Source organism: Anopheles coustani, chromosome 2 (genome assembly GCF_943734705.1).
Source record: "Anopheles coustani chromosome 2, idAnoCousDA_361_x.2, whole genome shotgun sequence".
Lineage (NCBI taxonomy): Eukaryota > Metazoa > Arthropoda > Insecta > Diptera > Culicidae > Anopheles > Anopheles coustani.
In genome coordinates this window covers 85,923,538-85,948,686 of record NC_071289.1, presented here as the reverse complement: position 1 = coordinate 85,948,686, position 25,149 = coordinate 85,923,538, and the positions used below count along the sequence as shown (strand labels likewise).

At 44.9% G+C, this 25,149-nt stretch overlaps 2 protein-coding genes across 3 annotated transcripts in view; both read left to right on the top strand.

Moving 5' to 3' along the window:
• The window catches only part of LOC131266344 (protein N-terminal glutamine amidohydrolase), a 58,886-nt gene extending 34,152 nt beyond the window's left edge, over window positions 1–24,734 (top strand). Inside the window, exon 5 of the transcript XR_009178367.1 lies at window positions 24,723–24,734. The gene's annotated coding sequence lies outside the window, so the exon portion shown is untranslated. The remainder of the gene's footprint in view (window positions 1–24,722) is intronic.
• Window positions 686–12,722, top strand: LOC131266343 (uncharacterized). 2 transcript variants are annotated; one of them, XM_058268821.1, is made up of 5 exons: window positions 686–1,643; window positions 9,989–10,130; window positions 11,831–12,019; window positions 12,067–12,092; window positions 12,154–12,722. In XM_058268821.1, exons 1-5 carry the CDS (start codon window positions 1,597–1,599, stop codon window positions 12,512–12,514), a joined length of 765 nt encoding a protein of 254 aa, XP_058124804.1. In that variant the 5' UTR covers window positions 686–1,596; the 3' UTR covers window positions 12,515–12,722. The 2 variants fall into 2 exon arrangements, with proteins under 2 accessions (XP_058124804.1, XP_058124803.1); XM_058268820.1 differs by having other exon boundaries at window positions 11,831–12,722.
• Window positions 24,735–25,149: the final 415 nt, after the last annotated feature.

Here is a 25,149-nt window from a genome sequence, read left to right as displayed (position 1 = left end):
GATGCTGCTATGCACGGACCTACAGTGCAAGCAAAAATCTGACCGGCCGTATGTTTGTTTGAAGCGCGATGTCAAAATAAAATAAAACATTAAAACGCACACACAACAATAGCGAAACGAAGCGGTAACAAGCTCTTTAAAACAAAAACCGCTCGGTGATTAAAATCACCTCCGAATGTGCATTGCATGCTGCACCGAATGCCAGAGATGCACCGTATCCCTACACACATTTTGCACTGCGCTGCCGAAATCGACCAATCACAGCCCAGTCGTACGATCAGCCGAGCCGCCCTCGTTGGAAGTGTGCGTGAAAGGTACAATGCACCCGGTGGCGGCGAACGTTGGTGTTTGTGGAAACGCGCTTGCGCACACTAGTCTCAACATGGTTTATCGCTGGGGACGAAATTTGAGGCACAAGCATTTTTATTTTAATGAAGAATAAACATCAACGATATGAAAAGCAAACTCTGTTTGATTTATTTTCTGTTGAATGTTCTGCTTGACGTAAATTGTAGTCGATAACCATGTGCTGTATTCAGTTTAAAGCGCTCCTCCGCAGCTGTGTTCGCGCTGGTACCAGTGTGCGGGAATAACGTTAATGCATCCAGTCAGCCGTTACCGCTTGACAGTTAGTCTAGCAGCAGACGCGGGTCGCTTGATGAAACACTTGGAATTGAACGCTCGGTCGTGTCGGTTGTGTTCGCGATAGGCAGAGAGAAATAAAACAGGTGTGGTGTCCTAACGCCCGCGCTTGTTGCAGGAAAACGAAAATTTGATCAAAAAGCTGGAGTCAACTGCGAGGAAAAGCCTGTCGAGTAGCACACTGCAAAGGTGAAGGCTGTCGTCGTCGTCGTGTGAATTGTAAAGTTTGGCAGGAAAGTTTCGTTTTCCGCACTCGTCGCACTGTGGGAAAGATAGGAAAAGATAAAATAGTCAACTAGCTTAGCTAGCTGCTGGCCCAGAAGAAGGAAAACTCTCTGTCTAGAGTCGATGTAGGAGCTGGTTTCTTCAACTATTTGCGGCGGGTAACGAATGCTGCCGGAAGGTCGTCTTCTTTGCCTCATCGAAATATAGCAATCGGTGCTTATTAAAACGGTTAAACCCACCCCGCAGTGTGGATAGTGCTGTATGATTTAACGCTGTGCATCCCCGTCTCGCCTCGAACGTGTGTAGTGCCTGTCGACGTTTGCATACGTGTGCAAACTGGAGTGATCGAAATTCGGAAGCATTTGTACGGAGTCTGAAACTGCTGGTCTCTGGCAAACAAAGCTTGCTTGATGAACACATCTGTTACACAGTGCCAGGAAAAACCCCTGGCTCGATAGTGGCAAGAAAGAAAACCCTAGCAATCGCGTGTTTCCCGCGACGGTTTGCCCCTTGTGTGCGGTTTCAAGTGGCCACCCGTGTGTTTTTGTCGAATCGTTCAGTCGAAATCGGAAAATAAAAACTAGAGAAAGTTTCGTGCCAGTCGACTGCAGCGGGAAACTGTGTGTCCAACGTGTCACCATCCATCTTCGCAGCTGTTTCCTAATCAAACCAGTAGAAGAACGTTTTTCTTCGCGAAGCCGTACTTCGACGCGCTAAGCAAACCGGAACATGAACGGCTACACAACAGATCTACCCACAAACATGGAAAACAGCCGGTAAGTTTCTAGAACTATCCTTTTCGGCAAGGTTGTTCGTCATCAAGGGTGCGGCTTTGAAACCGAAAACCAGTCTCTTTCACAAGTCCGCTTCGTTTCCGCAGATTCATAGCATCAGGGTTTCATCATCCACTGCTCGGGGGTGCAATGATCAATCCTTCCTGTCGATGTCGAGGACCTACTGCTACAATAGGCACATACACGACCGAGATTTTAAAATCACTACCCACAATACATGAGCCCACACAAATGGGGATGGTTGGTTCAGCGATTTGTTTTATCAGTCACGGATATCAAGCTTCGTCCGCACAACGGCCTAGACCGGACCAGGGTTGACTGAATATGGTATTAGTTTGTTGGTTAAGGTCAGCGTTTATTTATGTTTCACTGCACACTGCGCATTGTGCAACATGTGATGCCTTCCTTTGATTTACCTTGATATTTCTGAACCACCGAGTAGGACCATCTTTTGGCATACCTCGAATGGTGAGTGTAAAATTAATGGCAAGACGGTACACAATGCTGATTCATGTTCTCAAACCCATCGCTAAGAGGCTGAGTCAACCGTCTGGGCGAAGGTATTCCCGGCTGATAAGAAAGCAGTATTGCTTCATTGCTTGCATGCTATAACAGATAGAGCTTTGCAACCTGATCGCATCAGGTGCGATAACGATTGCTTGAAGCAGCGGGTCAAGAAGTGTCAAAAATTGCTTCACTCTGCCGCTATCGGGGTGTTGGTAAAGCGGGTATCTGCTGCCTACTAGATTTGATTCGGTGCATGCGCACTGAATCCATTGCAGCTTGGATACGACCCACACTACCAGCTATCCGTACTTCGTTCAATAAGTTTCTCCACAGTGCAGGGTATCATTTTAACTATAGCCAGCATTTTGTATGACGATTTTACGGACGGCTGACCAACTTCAAAATACTGTTCGAATAGATCACGGGAACTCTCCCGAGCAGAGATACCATAATCATCGTGGGAAATGTATTGCCTTTATAAGGTGGGCTCCCTTAGATTAAGTAAGAGTCGATTCGTAGTCGGTTAACTACTTATTTGTAAAACAACTTACTGGTAAATGATTTAATATAAAAGCCAAAAAACCCAGCGATGGAAATCGATCAATTACGGGTAGAATTAAAGTGTACATCGGAGTTTGCTTTTGTTGTAGGCTTGAGGAGAGGTACTCGTGCGGTTATGTTTATTAATGTACATTGAAAGGCAATTTGACAAGAGTTTTCTTACCTTGTCAATCTTACAGACGCTTTCAACAATTCTTGGCTAGTAAATAGAATGGCGGTTTTGAAATCTATTTATTTGAAATAAGTCTTGCTTGATAAGATTTTAAAATGTTTACAAATGTTACTAAATTCCAGCAACCAGCTTCCTTTAGAAAACATATGGACAAAAGTTGCATGGCCGACTTTGCCGAAAGACAGCAAAGATATCAACAATTTGAGTTGTTTTTGTATGGTATAACTAATCAAATGTATCACACTGTAGCCGTACGTGGCCAACCGGGCTCACTAACGCACACATCGAGGCCCGCGCTCTATTGCTACATACCGTACGTTGCGCCAGCGTGCGTATTGGGGGTTTGCGTCGATCAGATGATTTTCTTCACAACCGCAGCGTGGGCCTACAAGGTAAAGAAACGAATATGCACCTGACACAAAGAAGAATCGACTAAATACTTTCGAAAACCGCATTCAACTGTTAAAAAATAATGTCTCTTGGTAACAGGGTTCCCGAGGTTTCTTCATTAGGGGAAAATAGGTTGATAGTTTCGTTTTTCTGCGGCGATTATTTGATATTTGTAAAATTATTCCACACAAAAATGTACTATCGTTTTAGAAAGAAACCGCCTGGAATGTTCTATCGCCCCGGCACTGGCATGGGCAAGTTTATTGTGATGAGGTAACATCATTTACTATCATTCGCAGCGTCACGCCGGTATTGCTTTACACAACTTACCAAGATGGTGTGAGATAATCTCCTATGTGCGAATGTATGTCCTCTACCGATGGGTTTCGTCATTGCAGGAATAAAATTGACAGTTTGACGGGACTATTAAGTAAGATAAGCTAGTATAGATGAGTAATACAGCTTTACAACTGTAGCATACTTCGTAGGTACACTTTACTGATGGACCGAGTGATAGCAGGATCGGAAACTGCGGATAAGAGTTTAAAAAAGTTACCGTACCTGCAAGTGTGGTTCCCCTGCTTTGTTGTGCCATTAGGGTAATAGAGGTGGCAAAGTGCGATGTAAATTTTAAATCAAAACACTCCATTTGCATGCTCGGCAAGTCAGGAAACCCCTAAGGCTTGACATAGAAATCTATGACCCCCAGACGCGACACAATCGGCAGGTGGATTGAATTATCTATTAATGGGTCAAAATCGAACGCCACCAGGCGTCGACAGTAGTAGGCAACGGTGCTGGTGTATGTATAATTAATGTTGAGTTTTTGTTTTCGAAACTGTTTGCGCATGGCTTTGCTCTTTGCCTGACCAGGCCACTACCCTCGGCGGGGTCAAAATCGTTGAAATTCTAATTCGACCGCAAACGCTCGCACGAGAGTGTCCTTTCGGCGAGGATTACGATAAGCGAAGCATTTTTGCCCGTCGTGGTTCTTTGTTTCGTAGGTACGACGGATTGACCACGATCCGGAAGTATACATTGTTCCAAGAGCACTTATGCCCAAGGGGTTAGAGACCACGGACGAAGCAGCGTCTATTCAGGAGATGCTCAATAATCGGCAAGTTATGGTAAAATGGGAGGTTTTTAAACAGGTTTCCAATTCTAGCGGCGGACAGGTATTTTCCATACGTTCAATAACCCTTTTTTTGTTTTGAACCTTAGGATGGTTGTTCTTTGTGGCCGCGGGCGCTCGCGTTTATGGTTTGAGGAAGCTAGGAAGTGATCGATCGAAGGCCACGATGATGGTCTCTGAAGCGTCGCTCCCGGAGGCCGTTCACACGGGGCGGAAAATAGCTCGGAACAACTTTTACTTCTTGCGGTGCCCACCACGTGGGTTTCTTGTTTTGTTTTGTTTTTGGTGTTCCTCCCGTCCAGTCTGTAAACAAACTATTTAACTGTTTTTATTTCGTCCTACGGATTGCGTTTATTGCAGCCATAAAATGGGTTTAGCGTCCTTGGGAGATCCCCTGCCGACATCGGTATTCGTTTCGCAGAGCCCGAACTACCGAAACGGGATAGGCAGGCGCAACTAGTTCTGGCCAACCACCAACCCGTGCGATGCTTCAAGCTCGTTCAAAACACTCGTTACGATCATTCGGTGTTTCTTATGTCAACGCGGTAGCCAATCTCTCGAACCTTGAGGTGGTGCCCGGGATAACCGTTATGTCACACACAGTCCGCTCGCCGAGTGAGTGGTGTGTGATTCGTTTCTTCGATTTTGTCTCGCTATCTCGTGTGCGTATAACTTTTGTAGTTTCGCCAAACATGTCGAGGTCACGCCATCGTCAAAACCCCCCCGACAGATTCCCCGCCCAGACCACCTTCTAAAGGGGGTGAGGCGCGCTGCATTCATAGGCTTGTAAAAGTCATTCACCGAAACCTTTTCCGTCTGGTCGGGCTGGGTTTTATGTTTGATATTTGGGATTTCGTTTCGTTTAGCGCGTTACCACCACCACCGCCCCGCCATCGGTTTGTGGGTCTTTCCCCTGCCTCATCCCCTTTCTTTTCCGAGGGATCTGCAACCGTAAATCGACCGTTGATCACCCACCCTATAGCTCGGGGCAGCAGCTCCTTTCGCTCCAAATTCCCAAAAAACTAGCTTTAGGTGGTTCACTGCCCCCCTCCCTCTCCGCTACTTTATGTAACACTCACAGAGATTCGTCCTCGAATGGGGTATCTTCAACACACCGGAGGTGGCAGGTTTGGGTGTGGGGAGGTACCATGGTTGGAGTGATTGAAGGCCTTCAATATGATTGCGACGCTATAGATGTACAAAGCTTGGGCTTCAGGAAACAATGTTCAAAACACACAAATATTGCCTGATGTCTGAAGATTTTGTTATTTGTTTATTTGACCATAGTGCGATTCTTATGATTCGTCTTAAACCGTTGGTGGCGTGATTTGGTTAGCGCGCATAATCCGCAAAGTGATAAGATATAATTACCTTGAACTAGCTAGCACGTACCAAACAGAAAAAAATCTTCCCCCTTTCGATGCGGACTAAACCAGGATTCCTGCGTCACAGGTGTATTTTGGTGCCAACGGTTGGTCATGGTTGTGCCACTTAGATAGCGGAATCATGCATCTGCCTAATGTTTCGCTGCAGCACAGGGAAGGAGCTGCACCACGTCGCAGCCTCTCGGTGGGCGAGAGATTTACGGGATGGTGGCGTTCATTCACAGCAGTCAGTTTTCGCCAAGGTCGTCCACCTGACGTGTACCTTGCGCCGTTCCTCAACAGGGCGCGCGCTCGCTCGCTCGCCTAGCTCACAAATAATAGGGCAGCCGGGGGTGCGCGACCCCGCGATGAAGCAATGTAAGCGCGACACCCTCTCCTGGCCACCGGGCCGGACAGCATCTCGTCTGCGGTTTCGGTCTGGGAGTGTGTGGGGCCACACAGACACTACCAAAAGGCACGGCGTCGGGTTTACCGTGCGCCTTGAGATAGCAATCTCCGGTCGAGCGAGAAGCGGTGGGAGGTTCCCACCACCAGAGGCGACGACGAAAGCGAGAGTCACCACCGAAACGCCAGCGACGACGCTGGGAGGGGCGCTTCGAGATGTGAATGCAGCGGAAGGTTGATTTCGCCACCCTCTTTCGGCGATCGTGGCCCGAGCAGGCCCAGTCGGTGGTTCTCGAAGAAGTTGTGGCGATCGTGTGTGTTATCTCGGCTCTCGGACCTGAGCTTGAAGCTGTCTTCGAGGCGGTCTCAGCTGGTCTGGGTCGCATGCGGGGAGACACTTGGGAGACGTGACGAGAGCGAACGAACCAACTCAATGGCTGGTCAATAGCGCTGGCTTGCGGTCCTCGGTTGCTCAATGTTTTGTTTACATCTTGTTTTTGCCTTTCTACTACATCCATGTGCTCCCCACCCACCGTCCGTCCTCCCCACGAAACTCCAGAGTGTGTCGCCGTTTGTGTGTGCAATGTTCAATGTTTTGCCAGCGAGATCATATAATACTTCGTTCGAGCGTAAATGGGAACGAGTTCGGATTTTTTTTTCTGTATGTCTTACCTGAACCAAATGCGACCATTCGTTGGGGTTTTTGCAATCGACACGAAAATTGGTTGCCATTTTTTTTTCTAACGTTCGATAGTATGCCCCATAAAGTTGGATGTTTAGGTTCTTTGTTGCAGCCATCTAACTAAGCGATCGAGAGTGTCGCCGCGGGAGACAAAGAATGTCAATTGCATTCTGCCAGATGTCAAATCCTGTGAGGAGGATGCTGGTTTTGGAGTATTCAGTTGCGTCGGATATGAGAACTTCTGAGGCACCATTTGTTGAGTTTTTGGAGAATTCAATTTCTACCGATACGAGAAATTTTGACGTACCTTTTGGTTTTTGTTTTTGAGAAATTTAGTTCCTTCCCACATCAGAACTTGCTGGGCACTAATCAATCTGGTGCGCAGGATCCTATTTGGGAGTTTTCCATTTTCTTGAGATATTAGGACTAAATTAGAACTTGAGCGATGTAAAATATTAGAACTTGTGCGAATTTTGCAATATACCCAGAATTCAGAATTCGCAAAGTAAGTAGTACTTTTTGATGTATGTACTAATCGCCCGCCTTTTATTTGTTGATAAAAGAATTGAGGAGTGAAGAAACAGCGTAACCTTATCGGTAGACCTCCTACTTTCCTTACAAAATATTTTGGTCAAGTCTAACTCTGAATTGACCCCAATCCCACATTCTAATGATAAAAGATAGTTCGGTTTGGCCGGCCTTTCCTGATACGAGCCGATTTGGTTTTCGCTCCATGCGCCGTTATTTTCGTGCGCTGAATTAATATTTAAGACACCCATCTTTATTATGCATGTAATAGCAGCATGTCCAGCACGTCGGCTGTGCCGTTTGCCTTGTACTCACTTTTCACCATCTTACAGCGTACCTTTGGCACAACGGTGTCCACTGGGTTTTTGGTACCGGCCGGACCTTGAGCGCTGACGTCGACGGTTTACTTCGTCCGTTAGGCCAGAAACGTGTGTGCGCGCCCGGAGTGGGCGCATCAAAGCGCGGGGCCATTTTGCGGTGGACTTTGGAATGCTGCCCCTCTGCGCCCTCCTCTCCAGTCGTACTGGTGGTACTTGATATTTTGGAAGCGACGGCGCACAATTCGACGATTGACCTCCACGGAAGCAAAAGCCGCATGCCTCCGGGGTTGCAGACGGACGAACGAACGGACAGAGCGGGAGGAGGAAGCAAGGGACGGCGTGAGGTTGGGAAGGCAAAGAGCTTTCGAATGCAGGTATTTCGCGGCCATATGCGCCAAATAGTGTTGCGTGCTGAGGGGTTGCCCCGTTGCCTAGCCGCAGCGTTATTATGCGTTCGCATCGAGTACGTGGCGGGACATTTGGCTTTATTCACCCTGAACTGAGCGCGGTGGAATGGAGGAAGGTTGTGCGGATTGAGAGATCACACACGATCAAAGCCACCCGATTTAGAGGGTAAGTGGTGCTTTGAACTTGAACGTTCGGTGGGTGTCCTGTTTTATGATAACGGTCAATGTTGGGTGACTTTCTGGGAAACGGCTTCACTATGGAGTCTAAATTTCTCTCAATCCCATGTAACAAAGCAGTTCTGTCTAAATCCCATGTCAAGTTTCCATCTCAAACGATGTCTTTAAACTGTATATAGTCTGATGACTGATCCTGTTCTTGTCGGCGGATCATTTGACTGATGAGTGTTCCTGTTCTTGTCGGAAGATCATTTGACTCATCAGATTGCATCATATGGGAAGCACATAGTCGATGACGAGCAAGAACTCGGGGGAAAAAGTCGCGCCTTCATAGTGGGCGTTAGAATCGCTACCCTCACACTGCAAATGCTGCCTGTTAAGCCACACCATGTTGCCACACTGTAGGGTATCGTAACCCGCTTAGGACTGAAGGTGCAATCAGGTACGGTACGGTTACAACCAGTCACTCGTCGCGTGTCGCCGCATTAGGCGAAGCAGACAGGTCGGCCAGGAATAGGTCAAAGGCGACGACTTTCTATACACTGAACTTGTGGCGCGTGTCGTCCACAAGTGGTTGTAAACTCGAAGTATCCTCACCATCGCCCTACACAGATCGGGAACGTTCGCGAAATGATCCATCCGTCCTTTGCGGACACTCTTTAAACTCGATGTTTTGCCGAATCGAGCAGAATCGCCTACGATGCTCTTAGCCATCTCCTTTTCCACGTTGGCGTTTGCGTATGGCATGCAGCTATATTTTGCACCGGCCGAGACGCGCATAAAGGTCACGGTAAGGAGAGAAGTGGGTCGCCGACGGCTCTCTATCCTGCGTTGGGTTGACCGTCGCCTAGTATTTCGCTATTATGAAATACTGGCCACCAGTGTGTCCTGGTTTTCGCTTTTTAAAAGTCCCACTATCTTCCTTCACCTATTAGCACGGGCGTAACATTTCCAACTTCTCTTTCGCATTAGTTTTGCATTCCAAAAGCTTCTCCCCGATGGCGCCACACACTCTTGCCTCGCCATTCGTGGCCGTTGTCAGGTTTAGGTCTGCACTTTCGCTGGGGAACTTGTATGGTATAAGCAGATTTACTGGCGGCGCCCATTGAGTTTCATTCCATTACCGAACCATGGAACTAGGGTTCTTGCATTGAAAGTCGTCGTGCGAGTAAGTTCTGATTTAGCGACATTTTTAGGTTCAGTGATATCGACAGAACTAACATGGGTTTGTTTTACTTTCTCGGAAGGTCAAGATGTAGTTGCGTTTTTTTTTTCATAGATATACTTAGCTTTTGGGTGAAAGCTTGCCTAAACGATGCTTTCAATTGACGTCACTGCCTGGACCGTTTTGCGTCACCCAGCCACACCACTTCCTGCACTCTTGATCATTCTCACTTCCGGTGGGCAGTGTGCGGTGAGCAAATGAACTGTATGGTAAACAACCATGACACATAATTGACCAAACCTTCTGGAAAGTGGAGACCATTGCATCAAACCATTCATACACATTTCCGGACGCCTTCACTTCACCACCACCATCGGTTTCATTATCGTCGTTCGTTCGTGAACGTCACATTAGGAAGATCGTGAGGGATTGATCGGTTTTTCCTCTTTCTCTCGCCTGCTCTATAAAGTTGTAATGCAACTGTTTGCTTTTCTCGTTCTCATTTCAAACCATTCAGGAACTGCCTGCGACGGATCGCCCGCCACGATGACCAGGAATTCTCGAACCAAAGCATACTGAACGCGATGGACAAGTTCGTCAAATCCGTCAACACCATGGACGAAACGATACTGGTTCCCTGCCGGTTAATGGATCGCAAGGTAATTGACGCGTTGACGGTGGTGCGCTTCCTGGGAAAAATCCGACTGGTTTTTGTTTTTCTATTTGATGGTTTCACAACTTCTTCGATTGTAAAACGCAATGTTGTGCGCTCGTTTTGATGATGTTCGGTTCGATGTTGTATCCAATTTTACTTGCTTTATTGTTCATTATATAACGATATGGTTTGTATTGCTTTAAAGTAAGAAACCTTCGCCATTTGCATTTTGTTACTACTAATTATTGGATCCTTCGCTTGAGGGTTACATGCGTTTGGGAAGCGAAAAAAAAAATACGAACAAAAAGCCGTTTGTTTCTTGCTCGTTTCCATGCGATTTTCTTGGCATTCGTCCTTCGCTGGCCCGGCCCCCAACCTACCTACCTGGTCGTAAACTTAAATTTCTTGTAGCATTTTTTTGTTTCTGTTCCGAACTCTCCAAAGTGGGCCCACTGAAGCGCGTAAGATCGCGCGGAACTATTGCAAGAAAGTGCCGAGCCGCGTGGAGTGTGTGTGGAGAAAATTAGTTTCGGAGTTGGTAGGGGATGCCTTGCCACTTATTTCACTCGTTGCTCGTTTTCCGCGTGCAATTTTCCACGGGCGCCTTTCTCTCACGGTCGCGAATCGCATGATCGCGGATTTTCGCAATTCGTGCCAACCGTTTGTTGGGTTGTGGTTTTATTTTGCTTTTCAAGCGGCAGATTGTTGCATCAGCCAACGATTGTTGTCGGGGCCTTTTTTTGGGATGGCCCTCTTCCTTCTCTTGGAAAAAAAACCCTTTGGTGGAAGTGAATTGATAGGTTTTAATAGACAGGTGTAACATTTCGTTGAAGTTTTGTTTTAAAAATTGGCAACGTTTTATTATGAGTTTATTATTTAGTTCGTTGTGTCAATTATGTCGCTTAATATCATAAAAATTTATTTATTTTGCAAGTGCCCCTGCAATTAAGCGCTGTTGTCTTCAAGCATCTCAAGGAAGACGATGGTCTTCCAATGAACAATAAATTTCTCCTTGCCTGAATAGCCAGGCCACGTGGAACTATAAATCAATGGAATGAATGCATTTTGTACGAAAAATGAAAGTGAAATCGCTGGAGTTACATACCACTCCACTTCCCTTTGATATGCACTCTCTCGCGCCTCGAACATAATAATGACACGGCGAGGTAAAAGCGACTCGGACAATCGTCCGAGCATACATCGTCATCGTGCAAGTCATTTGGCGCGGTTTGTGTTCACATAAAGCGTTTTAAATTTAGCAAATTTGCTCTGTCCCTTCCTGGGGCGGGGAGGGATGGGTTATCCGGGGGGTTTGCCGTTGTTGTGTATGTACTGTGTGATGCTGATCGAACAGCTGCGGGCTAGGGCCCGTTCCGCGCGGCCAATGATGGCAAGTGTCGCCTTCTGCAAAGAATAACATATTTATAGAAAGTGGCGAACAAATTTACTGAGATTCATCGCCGCTTCGTGAGAAATAGTTTGTTGAACCGGTTCAAGTCGGTGGCGTGATTCGGGGTTTTTTTTCTTCACGCTCCCCATTGAGGGTGTGTGTGTGGTCCCATTTGACCTCCGTCGGAACAAGGAAACGCGATGAGCGGCGGAAACGAACGGCGGATGTGGGATGTATAAACTTTCGGTGTGATTACTTTAGTACTGACAGTTTGCGTATGTTTGCTTCTCTTCCTTTCTCTCCACCGAGCACAGGTTGGTGATGCCACGGATACGGTTCCGGTAGCACCGAAAGCACAGCACTACGGAGCGCACCATGGCAAAAAGTCCAACCGCGCCACGACGCGGGAACTGCTGAACACCTCCGAACTCTTCCAGCTCTACAACACGCTAAAGCTGGTCAAGGTGGATTTGCTGTGGGGCCGCCAGGATGCGGAAGATGGCGTGGATGATTCGGTGGTCATGGGCAGCTCGAAGAAGTCAGCCAAGAGCAGCAGCAGCAGCAACAACAACAGCAGTAGTAGTAACGCCGCACACAGCAATAACACAACCGCCGACCCGACCGTAGCGATTGCCAGCAGCAACGGATCCTCGGTGTCGTCGTCGTCGCCGGCTGGAAGCGAAAAGGTCGAGTCGAATAGTAGCACCACGGCGAGCAGCAGCGGCAGCACCACGACCAAGGGCCACGTACGCCGGCCGAGCACCGTGTCGGTGGCTTCCTCCAACTCGGCAAGCACGCTGAGCGACTCGGACAGCGAAACGTCGGCGGAAAACGACTCCGGCATCGAGTCGGAGGGCAACCAGGAGCAGGACCGGAGCGCCGAGCTAGCCAAGCAGTTCCGTACGCACCTGCTCGGACTCTACAGGTCGCTGGAGCAGATGAGCGAAGCGGCCAACTATCTGACCGCCCGGTATCAGAGTGATGTCGGTCCGGTCTAGGGACCCAGGACACCCAGGACAAACGTTTCTGCCCGTTCGTCATTCACTCGCCCGTGTGTCTCTGTGCGCACGAGTCCTGATTCGTCGCTAATCTTCTCGCGCCTCGGAATCGGCAGAGGATCACTGATCACTGAGAGGACGATACAAATTTAAAGAAAACGGTCCGCTCGTGTGCCGCTGAAAATGGCGATAAAAAGGACAAAAGAGTAAAAAGCACTAATAACTGCGGCCATCATGGAGACGACATTCCGTGAGCGAGAAAATCGGAGCATGGACGACGACGAAGCAGCGATTGAAAGAGGAGGTATGCGATTCTTCATGAACACTCCCCCCTTCTGGTGATAGACTTGATTCTGTAATCTATAATTTTTTTTGTTCATATCTATATAATTGGTGCGTGTGTGTGTGTGTGTTTGAATGACATAGAGCGAGCGAAGGCAGGCGTATATGCGAAAGGGTTAACGTGTTAATAGTAACGCGAAAAATCAAATTGACCATGTTTGGCAGTAATTTAAGGGAGGAAAGGGTCGTGAAAGGGAGGGTAGGCGTGAGATTGATCGTGGAAATGGAGCACTGAAGTTGTTCGCAGGACTCCTCCGCCCGTACCACCACCCCGCTCTGCAGACACTCTGTGCAGTTTCTTTCATATCGCGTCGGGCACAAACAATTGTCAACCTGTCCTCATCAGCCCCCAATCCAAATTTTCAATCTTCACGCGGAAGAGGAAATGAGCATTTGGAACGTAATTGTGCAAGCTTTATATGTAATATATTAAATTATTTATAACATTTCTTCCGCACATTGTTACATTTGTGTTCTGTGCAGGTGTTGTCTGGTTTTTGGTACCAAACCCGGGTGCAAATGTTCTATGCTACTCTAGAACATGCCTTTTTCAGAGCAGCAGCTTCAGCTCTAGTTTTACGCTTCCAATCAGATGGAAGAGATATTTCCACATATACCCCCATAAGCAGCCACTATCGTATCGTTGGCGCAAAGACGCATGTGAAAAAAATTCTTCTGCTCAAATTTCACCCGAAGCAGACAAGTCAGTAGCGTTTAATTTCAATATTGCAAAAGAACTAGGCAAAGATCGTTGTATCAAAAATGTCTAGCAATCGACAGAACAGGTAATAAAAACCTCCCATATGCATGGTTTGCATGACATTTTTCGTATGTCTTATTTTTCTCCAAAGCGTCATGTATGGTTAGGAAACAGGAAAGCTATTGTTGTATCAAATAAACCAAACATTTGTACATGGCACAACGCTCCGACTATAAACCACCATCAACTACACTCGCGTGCCCACGGGCGTCGTGAGTAGTGCGTGCGTTAAAGGACACCCGAGAGTCTTTCATGTCGATCATCGGCTGCATTTTGTGACACGAGAGCATTTAGCGAAGGAAAAGAAATAGAAGATGAAAAGAAAAAACAAATAGAACTCGATTATAAATCAGTCACACTGGTAAAAAGCTCAGGTTTCTTTTTCCTCCCTACGAATGCATGCGCGTCCCGGTGGATGATCGAGCGTTAGGTTAATTTTCATTCAGCTCATAATTCATTCATTTACTGTTCCGTGTACGCTCTCCTGTCCGGTATGCTCGTACCATCCGGCAAGCGCGCTATACACCGGAAAGGATCGTGATTTAAGCGTTAGGATTAATGCGAATTCAAAAATACAGTGCGTTTTGTTTGAATTTGGTCAATGGGAGCATGGGTATATATTTAAGCGACACGTCGTTATATGTACACGGTGATAAGAATATGAAGAGCGTTCATTACTCGATACCCTATAGCGTTTAGCTGGTAGTGTTTGTTTCTGGGACTTTGAGGTTGATTTTTTTTTAATTTGTGGGTAAGATTCGTAAAACGTTGCATCGACGACGACATGCACGCTGCCGAACGCTGCTTGCTGTTGTGGAAGTACAGCTCAATTCGTGACTGCATACTTTTCTCTTCCCACTTCTTTCGTTTCCGACTGTTGACTGATCGTCTGCTATTTGCCTTCTATCAGACAGTTTTGGTGGGCAAAGTCTGAGAAATTAGCCATAGTGTGCTTGCTTCTAAATAGGAACTAGCTGGCCGCTCCTAGTGCTTCACGATTTTCAGTGCAATACTACACTCAATAGCACCCTCTTAGAAATCCCTTCAAATGAGAGATTAAAAAGAAAATGCAAAAGCAACTTCCCCTTTCAGACAGCGTAGCAAAACGATGTGAAACTCATTCCGTTACAAGTTAATAAAAACAAATAATCAATTAAAAACTAGAAGGCAGCCGATGGAGAAAAGAATGGAAAACAACCTCCTGGCGAATAGATTGTGGGTTAAGAATGCGAGAAAAAAGGGTATTTGAGAGTGTGTCTGTGTGTGCGCGTGTGATTGATCGGTAAAGAAAAGAAAGATAGTGATAAGCAGTGATAGAAGATCACGAGTGTTAGTAGTATACGTGATCCCGTATGGTTGGTAAAATCCCTCGGAATGTGCGAAAAGCGAAACAGCCAGAGGCTGAAAAATGAAAAAGAAAACAAGAAAAAAAAACACCCTATAAGACGAATAATGACTAAAATTAGCATAATTAAAGGAAGTAAATTCAAAGAGCCGAATGCATTGCACTGACATGTTGTTCCCCCCGGACACTCTTCGGAACAAACGAAATTAAGTATCAAAAACCCACACCCTACACAAGCGCTAAAAGTAGAAGGCCCGTCTTTAAATGCGCTTGAGAACGATTGCACTAGAAGCAATGAAAATGGTAGACAAACGAAGTAAAAGCAATGTAAACTATAGTGAAATATTCCAACCATCCAGCTACAGAGAAGCGGTGTGGAGGATGAGGATCCCGAAGGGAAGCATTGGTTGGTGCAAATGCCAGAAGTGTGTAAGTCAACTATGTAAAGTTTCTTAGTCTAACATTAATGAAAAACATTGTAGACAAGTGAACAGAATCTGAAACGTGATGGCAAATTCGTATGAGAACTGGAGAAATATATATTTAAATAACATTAAATTGATCAGTTGTTGAACGATTCGTGATAGCAAATACCGAAACATTTTTAGCAGTTTTCGACTTGGACGACTTGGAGGTGAGTAGTTTGTTGTTATTATTTTTCAACTGAAATGTTCTTTTTGATTTTAGCTTTCATGTTTCTCCGTAGTGTGATACACACTCTAGCACCGACGTATGGTTCATTTTTTGTATGATTATTGCAAGCGGTTGATCCTATCGACCGTTGATCCGGTCGACTGATTATTTTAATTAGCCTCAAGCCGCTTGCCTTGAGATGCTTGGTCAACGTATGGTGAAAATTAGTCAACTTAAGCGCTCGAATGTTCTCCAATTGCCCACTGTATGATGCGATCTAGTTCAATTTGTCCCGAAGGCCAATCCTCCACGTTGCATGCGTGAAGTGTTACCCTCTTAGAGTGTGTTATCATCCAGCAAGTGTCTTTGCCTAATTTTCTGCTCGCCTTGTGACGGGCCCTGTCCGGACCGTTTAAATTATTCGCACACAAACTCGGTGTAAAAAATAACTCTAGCAAAGCGCCACAAATGGCCGTTCTTGTTGGAGGTGCTTGGAAAACTGTCTAGATTGCAGTTTGCGTTAGCGAAAGCGCTCGCTTCACTCATATGCCACTCCATATGCTTGCTGCTCGATGGTTTGGTGCACAAGCGAAGGGGCCAAGGGTGGGTCAAGGAGGTCCCACGAAGGTAATCAAGAAGGGGAACCACAGTCACCACCGCCGGTGGTTGGTGCTGGTGCGGTTTGTTGTTGTTCAGAGTGGAGTTTAACCCGTGCTCACCTGTCGCGATGTACCAACGTCGTGCGGTTCAGTTTGCTGAAGTGACCATTGGCCTGCTTTGGTGCCATCGCACTCCAGCGGTCCAGCGGTCTTGATACCAGCGGTTACCAGTGCTTCCCAATTATTCCCTATACGCAGACAGTTCTAAAACTAAATCTGTAAAAGTAAGTTCTTAAATTTTTTTTTTTAAACTGACCCCTATTCGGATCATTAACGACTGTTAATATTATTATTCATAAGCCATAGGGTGCAAGCACGTTCTAGCTTCAATCTATTTTTTCGATCAATCCGCCACAACCTCTTAAGACTAGATCTAGCGAGAACGGTCAGGGGCGCCAACGACCCATTTACCTCCATGTGCTCAGCTTTCAATACCTTCTCGCAGTTTTTTGACCTCCATGTATCGTCAGCCGTCTTTAAATCGATGTGTCTTTTTGCAAATGTTTAGTATTGTCGCTTTTGTTACGTGTTCTGTTATATTTAAGCATAGTATTAAGCATTGCTGAGGCCCCTGCGTGTGCCATGCAATTAGGAAATAAATAAATAAATAAATAAATCAATGAAAGTGCACCCAGCATCCTTTATACTACACATGATCAAGGGTTCCTTTGACGTGATATGTAAGAAAATTAACATCTCGATTCGATATTTTTAAATCGAATCAAAATCCGTGCTAAGGCTGACTATGAAGGTCTGTATAGCCTTCCGACGTTAGTTTTTTTATTTCCTAGATTGCTCTCAGGACATGATAAATAGTAACAATCAAAATTGAATGTGTAAGGAAATGTTCATAAGTTCTGGTATTCTGCAGTTTAGTAAGCTGGTAACAAATCTTGATTCGTCGTATGCTCTTTTCTTTAGATATTATAGACATATTTACATTCTTCACACTTGTTCCTAAGTTCTGGTATTCTGTAGTTCATCAAGCTGGTAATAAATCTTCATTCGTCGCATACTCGGTTCTTTAGGTATTAGAGACATATTTAAATTCTTCTAGAGTTGTGTAAGTAAGATTCAGATTCATGAATCTGAATGATTCTCTGCGGTTAAGGGATTCATGAATCTGCCGTCGAGAGATTCATGAATCCCAAAGACACATCAACTGATGAATAGTGATAAGCCAAAAATGGGTAGAGTGACCCGCCCCCCCCCCCACCACAACCGCCCCACCCCTTCTTTTTTTGGTCGCATGGTCCACGCCAATGACAGAATCATGGAGAGTCGTGACAGATCCATGAACGATTCATGACGATTAATTAAAGTCTCTTAATGAATCTGACTGAATCTTAGATGAAAGATTCATATGATTGAATCTCGTCGAAAGATTCATTAAGCACAACACTACATTCTTCACATTTAAGATTGATTTGACGGTACTTGCAACAACTTTAATTAGTTCAACTTTAAATAGTTTTCGGATTAAAGTCCTAGTAGGTCCTCGATTAGCGATGCACGGACCATCGTTGGGAATCACTGCCGAATGATGGTGAGGTTTATGGCTCGTTTCTGCCCTTTTTTAAAAAAAACTCTTCCAAAATGGACTCCACCTGGTGACCGTATCCGGACGCATACTATTGATCGATCGAAACCCGTTTTGCATACACCACTTGGCTTGGTTCAACCTGCTGCGTTGACGCAGTGATCGGTAAAAGTATCAAAGCTAAGGTCAAAAGGCACGATGGGTGTACATAGGCATGCGATGTGTTCAAAATGCAATTGCAAACAGCTTGGGTTTGGTACTTAGGGTGTTAATGTGATGCACAAAGAAGTCAATCGAGTGGGTAGGCGCAAGAACAAGGAACTGATTTCAGTGGAAAAATGCAAAATCTATTCTACCGAAACGAATCTCAATCAGATGCAATTGTTCGATCGAGCTTGCTGTTTACTCCACGCCTCGATATATTAATCGAATACACGGTGTATGAGTTCAAATGGGACTGGCACGCATACTATTTGAATAAAATATTTCAGTATAATGTATCACATTAGAAAGTATACTTCACTATAGGACGGTTGTTGGAAGCATTTCAGTAGAAATTATTCTACTCAATTATGCATGATAATTCATGCGTTATATTTTATACAAAGAATGATTTATACAAGGAATGGTTTTTGTCTTTCATTTGAATGTATATTAAAATCAACCATAAGTTTCTAGGAATATTGTCGTATCAAACGTATACATGAGAGTTATAATTGATAAGTTCAACATTTTCTCATTTTTTATTATTGCTTTCATTATCATTAATTCATAGAAACCTCACCTATCGTTGTTATAAGAAATCAAAGAAAACATTGCATCAAAACTCGAATAAAAATACGCAGAAATATGTCATATAAAATTACGATGTAAGTTCGTTCAATATCGTATGATGTTTTAACTAACTTTTTTTAAAGATTAGTATTTCGAAATGATGTGTAAAGCGACCAATTACAAGAGTGTTGCGAGAACCAATGATTATTTTTAAATAACCGCAATCTAATTCGATATCTGGGCATCGTTAATTGTAGCTTTGCTCGTCAATTCCAGTTCCTGTTCGTTCTGATGGAAGATCATGCACGCCATGATAACGGCTAACCTTTAGTTCTATTAAACGTACGCAACCGGTGCATTCCACTGCGGCCACAGCTGAACACGCTCCGACCAGCAGTTCTTTAACTTGTTGCGCACTACACACGCTGAAAAAAAGATGAAGTAATCTCCTTGAACAGTTTTGAGTTTGCAAAGACCAACCGGTAGAACCCTAACGCCTTACAGTGTTAGCGCTAGTGACACAAAAACTGTCTGCCACGGACGACGAATGATCAACATCATCATCATCATCATCTTATCAGACGCGACGAGACCGACAGCGTGTCCGGCCGAAACCGGTTGTCTAGGTTTCCTACGGCGTCCACCGACGATTGTTCAAGGCTTAGGAAGACGCTTACATCACAGACGGAGGGAGGTTTAGGGTTCAGGTCTATGCCCTAACCTTGCATTTCAATAATAATAATAAAAAAAAATGGTTGAACCGGATCGAAATCAAAGTCCCTTCCAAACCGGGAGGGAACTGAAGCAGGGCAATTCGACGAATGTTTGAAACGGGCCACAAATGCACGCCGTTGGTCCGTGAGAATTTGGGAAGTGGGCATCCGATCACGTGAAGATCACGTGGTCGCATGCATCGACCATGGGTTCCGCTTATCGGCACAATCGGTCCCATCCATGCGTCGTATTTGGTTCTCTCTCTTTCTCTCTGAGGTTCCCTCGTAGATCGTATGCTATCGATGCACACGGGCGGGACTATGCACCGACAAGCCGGAAGCGTTCACAACGTTTTCACATGGTGTTAATCATATTCATGTCGACCCGTATCTGGACCGACTGGGCTCGAGCAAAGGATCACGCGTGTGCTGGAATGGTAGGGCTTTTTGGGGCAATACGCACCTCTTAAGGAAAAGTAAACAATACTTTAAGGAATTTTCAATGAACTTTGCCAGTGATTGTTGATTTTATCAATTCGTTTGGTTCATTGAGCTTCAAACTAGAAACCTGTGAGGGAATGTTTAGCTTTTTTTGTTAAAAAATTATAAATTTTTAAATTAAAAAAAAGTTCAATTTTTGATGGATCTGTACTTAGTTGATGCACCTGTGCTGTGGTAGAATGCTCCGTGACAAATTGTATTGCCCACGCACTAAAACAGTGGGGCAAAATAAACCCTCCTCAAATGACCAAATCTGGACCGATTAAAAAGTTTAAAAAATGTCTGTGATTCGACCAGAAGAAAATTAAATTCAAGGAATCATTGCTTTTATCAATCAACATCTTAGTTTTGAATGATAAGCATTCGTTTTAGTTTGTTTACTAACTGGCTCTTTTTGCCTCGACCGGGCAGGTCGACATTTAGTTAAACACTTCTTTAAATTAAAATACGAGTAAATCTGCATACTTACCGAGATTTGTATATGCAATCTGAAGCTCTGATTCTAACTAATAGTACTATGTTTGCCATGTATAAAAACTACGATGTTTGTACTGTCTATTCCTAGCGGTATGGGCAGCAAAATTATATTTTAATGATATTCTTATTTTGCTTTTCTGTTGATGTAGAGCTATCAATCTTCCAGGGTGACTACTATTTTCGTGGTTAAAGGGTGCGTTTTGCCTCAGAGGTGCATATTACCCCAGCCACCGCTACGAGCCTGTAGGGGCCATGTGATGTGGGCATGGTTTCTCCTGGTACCACTTGATGATAGAACAGAAATTGGTACATGGTTGACCTTCGCCTGCCGGGGAGTGAAAGAAGCATACAATGTTGTTGAGAAATTAAACACGCCAAAGTCAATTGACATCTCGTGTTATGTTCTAGGTCGAATCATAATAATTTACTGTTTGAAAGATTTTTTTGAACATTCTGTCAAACAAATGGAACTTACCACATAAAACTTATCAACAAATAATGAATGTAACTGTATGAAACAAAATTGAATGTCTTCTCGCTTTACTCAAGAAAGCCCGACGAAAGAGATGAAAGAATAACATCCAACAACCATAAATCGAAGAAATGAGGAAAGTGACCGAAATCGAAAGCGATAACACGACGCGTTCTGGGCTTGTCTTTTTTCCGTCCCTTTTTGCTTCCAATCACAAACGTTGCTGTGGAACTCTTTTAGGGTTAAAGTCCCGTCTGTCTTTAAGGGCCGGGTCCAAGGGTGTGCAGACAATCCAAGGGTCTGCTAGACGAGCTGCTTGGTTCCCTATCACAAGAAGTCGGGTTTTCCGATGCGCTTGGTAACGGTACAGTAGGGGAACACATGAACAGATATGTTTGGTGGACTTTGTACCCTCGAAGTGGTCGGTCTTGGATGGCAATCGACATTCCGGCAGACCAGAGCATACCGAAGGCCGGTTGATGTTCGAATCCGCGTGAGGGCAAGTGCGTAGGAGAATGCGAAGGGCCCGAATAAGCCCTCAGGTAAGGTCACGAGACGGGCACGAGGTAGGATGTATAGACTATGGAATGCGCACCCGTCTAGCAACCGGGTTTGTTGCTAGGAAGTAGGCGACAGTGCACTCGAAACGTCATCAGAATTCGGCAGTGTAATGCACGAACAAGTACAGTTGGTTTGTAATTTTTAAAAAGTGACTTTTATGCGTAATAGTTTGAGTTGCAATAATTTGCATTTTGAATGAAATTTTGGCTCAGGACATACTCCTTCGAAACTATGTCTAGTGTTTATGCGTTGTTTTTATATTTATATTTAAAAAAGATCCCAGCAGATGAAACGATAAATATTTTCATAGGACAATCCTTCGTATCAATAAATTCGTTACATCAATAAATTACAACTAATTGTACATCACGAAACTAATTTGAAACAAGAAATTCGATTAACTATTCGCTTCCTCAGAAAATCGTTTAACCCCAATAAAAATGTGATATTTGTGACAACTTCAGCAAAATTCACTTCATACATCTAAGCTGACAGTTGTCATGTTTTCTGAGCTGTATTCGTCTTACTTTTACGCCTCAATTTCGACATACTCAATGTCAGTTTATCTGTTTCGTCTAGAGTTCGATCAGGTATCGCTCGATCAAGAACTTATGCCTCAAATTACCCATTACCTGCACGATACGCTTAGCCATAATGGCGGTCGGCTTACCTTACGGCAATACCCCGGTAATTGGATGCAATTGCAAGCATTGCAAAAAAGCGGCGAGGGTGGATAGAAAGAAGGTTAGCTCTTGTAATTACCATCATCACGCAGTGTCAAATCGAATGCACAACGATAGAAAGGAGTGACCGCGGCGGTGCGAAAGGTATGAAGCGGCCCAGGCTAAAGGGACATCGTCGATGTCAAACGAAACGGTCGCAATGTGATACATATGCTTAATTAATTGCACCCTCTTTGTTGCATTCTAATTTAACGGTGACGCCAACCTAACCAGTACCGAATAGAACGCATCAATCACGGGTTCTTTGTCTCTAACTTTACTTGTCATTGACATGACTGTACACACTTGTAAATACTTATCGTATTATTTGTTGTGAGCTAAGGCAACAAAAGTGGTATAATTATTTGCGAATATTATTAGCAAATAATCTAACATTGAACTTCTTCTGCAAAAAATGTAGCATAAATATAGTACATCAAACCAAAACGAAAACTCTCTGTTGAAAATCTGTAGTTTAAGTCGTTTGATCTTGTTTTTTATTCATCGCGAACTTCACTGAAATTAAACATCTCTTTATGGGAAATGAGTACTTGAAAAACAATATTTATCCTCTTAAATACCCATGACAGTATTTTTTTATTCGCATTTTTATTGATCGAACTCGAATCAATAATTGAATTTCCACGGTTTGATAATGAGAACGTGCAGGTAGATTCCCGGAACCGGTAAAAAAAACCATCTCACGAAATGAATGCCAATTCATCTCTGCAAACAGTCCGATGCCGTGCGAAATCTCGGCGGCTGTGAGCGTCTCCAGCTGTGAATGGCCCGAATTACGAGTGCATCCTTGAGTTGCGTTTCGTATCGTCAAGTGCCAACAAATATTGGTACTTGGTGTTGCGAGCAAGCAAAACAAAAAATCCGAAGAACGCTTTCGCAAACCGCGAGTCATCTTTAAGTATCGGAAGTAGCTTTAAAGTCATTTTGGACGAGGGAAGTATAGGGCATGGGGTCGAATCATACACGACGTCATACGATCAGTAAAGGAAGACACAAGGAACTCGAATCTGAGACTGAAGGAAACTATAGCATTTTCGTCATTTCGTGACACACCTCTCACTGTTTGGATTTGATTTTGTCTTTGATTTTTCCCATCCAAGAACTCCCCTGCGGCCAACATGCATTATGATTCCAAACGCGACACCGACCCGACTATCCGACGGTAAAAATAATGGAACCGGCGCACGCGTACGTGCCTCACGACTGTTTACCCGATTAGTCAATTGGAAGCCGTATTTTGCGTCAGAATCGGAGTCTGATCATCATCCCAAGCCACACTTGTAACTTTATCCGGTTCGTACCGAGGAGCCGTAGGTAGCCGGCGGGATGCTTGGGGATGTGCTGAGAATACTTAGCACTTGTGTGACGTGAAGTTCGCGTGCGGACGCCATGGTTCCGATGATCTATTGATTTTTTTTCCGCCCGTCATCGTGATTCGCGATCGTCTTCGAAAACATTACATTACTTCGTTCGCACCGCGATCCTCCAGTCATGTGTGGCGTTAGAGCGGGCAGAGAAGCAACATTGATCTATGGGTTATTGTTCTCTTTGTGCCAGCATGTATGATTCGAGGGGTATTTTTTTCACGAACACGTTTTTGTTGTTGCCCTCTCAAACGGTGACGGTGGGTAATTTTGGCTGACGCAAACGAACGCAAACGATCGGTTCCAAGTGAGTAGTAATTGGTAAGATGCAGTACTTACCCCAATCCACTGTGTGAAGCATTGGGCAAGTGGGTTGTCTTTAAGCGATCTTCTTTCGTGGAATAAGGAGGAATGGCAAAAGCTGGCGTTGATTGCGAAAAAGAAAACCGTCCAAAATTGGACAGCTTGCAAAGTGTCGGGAAGAAGTAGACAACGATTAGACAAAAGCCTTGTAATATACGATTTAATTGTTGAAAATTATCCGCAATTGTTGGATTTCTTTGGAGTAAAAGCCTAGTTACATTCTTAACAATTATTTCTGATATCCTTTGTCTTTCCATGTTTGGAAGACCTATAAGACTTTAGTCTCTAGAAGTTTCTATACGCGCGATTAAACAGAGCCTACAACATTAAACAAAAACATGGCATAAATTAAATCACAAAGAAATCCTACGATCTTTGCCTGATGACGCAAGAGATTCGATCCGCACCCTGGCATGAGCTGACTAGAGGCGGACTAGAGACTATCTTCTGTCATCACTACCAGGTACGCTTTGCCAGAATTCCCCAATGTCGTAGTTTGTGCTAATCAAAACTAGTTCACATCTCACCGTGCTTCTCATACACGGGTATCCGATCGGTTCCATCCACCCTTTTGCTAACAACGCATTTGATCGATACGGAAGCAAACACTAGATCACACCGGATTGGGTTTTACTGGCCACCGTACACGCGTCCACTTCCGGATACACGCGTCCATCCGTGTCTCGCGACTGTACCGCTAATCAATCGGAACACACGCGAACCCATACGGGTTCACGCCTGCAAGGTTCACGTTGGGAGATGTTTCTGTACGGCGCCCCGAATGCCCGAGGCCAATGATTTGCGATCGAGCTGAACCAAAACATCATACCGAAATCTGGTGGACTTCGCGATCTATCGCAACACATCCCTCGCCGAAGGTCAACGCAGTTACTTCCGCTATGGACGAACCGGACAGGGTTCTTTGTTTGGCTGCGGCTGTCTATTGGCGGAACAGGTTTAGTAACGACGCACCCAGCAACGCTCCTCTGGGCCGGCCAGTTACAGATGGGTGGAAAGTTTCTAGTATCGTGGGGACTTTTGTTGTACGGATTGCATCGATCGGTGCTTGTTTGTTTCTGTAGGAAAATTTTTCACCTGGGAACTTCCCACACCGAACGTCGGAAGTTGGACGACCGATCCGATTTGTTCTCCCGAGAAAACCAGTTACCCCCGGGGCAGATCAGGAAACGAGATCACCGACGGTGGCTTATCGGATCGGATGGCGGATTTGGCATATCGGTGTGAACTGCGGCTTTGTCCTTACGTTGGGTGTTACCAAGTGACAAACTGTAAACTGTGTTCCACCGCCGGTAAGCCACTCACTAAGCCCTGGTTTCTGCAAAATTTCTGATATAGTGCTTTTGCAAGCCAACCAATTTGCCAAGCTG

What these genes read in the sequence shown, in the direction of transcription:
- LOC131266343 (XM_058268820.1), top strand. Translation starts at nt 1,597, where the DNA reads ATGAACGGCTACACAACAGATCTACCCACAAACATGGAAAACAGCCG. An exon ending in ACAAACATGGAAAACAGCCG is followed by an intron (nt 1,644 to 9,988) that starts GTAAGTTTCTAG and finishes CAAACCATTCAG; the next exon opens with GAACTGCCTGCGACGGATCG. An exon ending in GCCGGTTAATGGATCGCAAG is followed by an intron (nt 10,131 to 11,830) that starts GTAATTGACGCG and finishes CACCGAGCACAG; the next exon opens with GTTGGTGATGCCACGGATAC.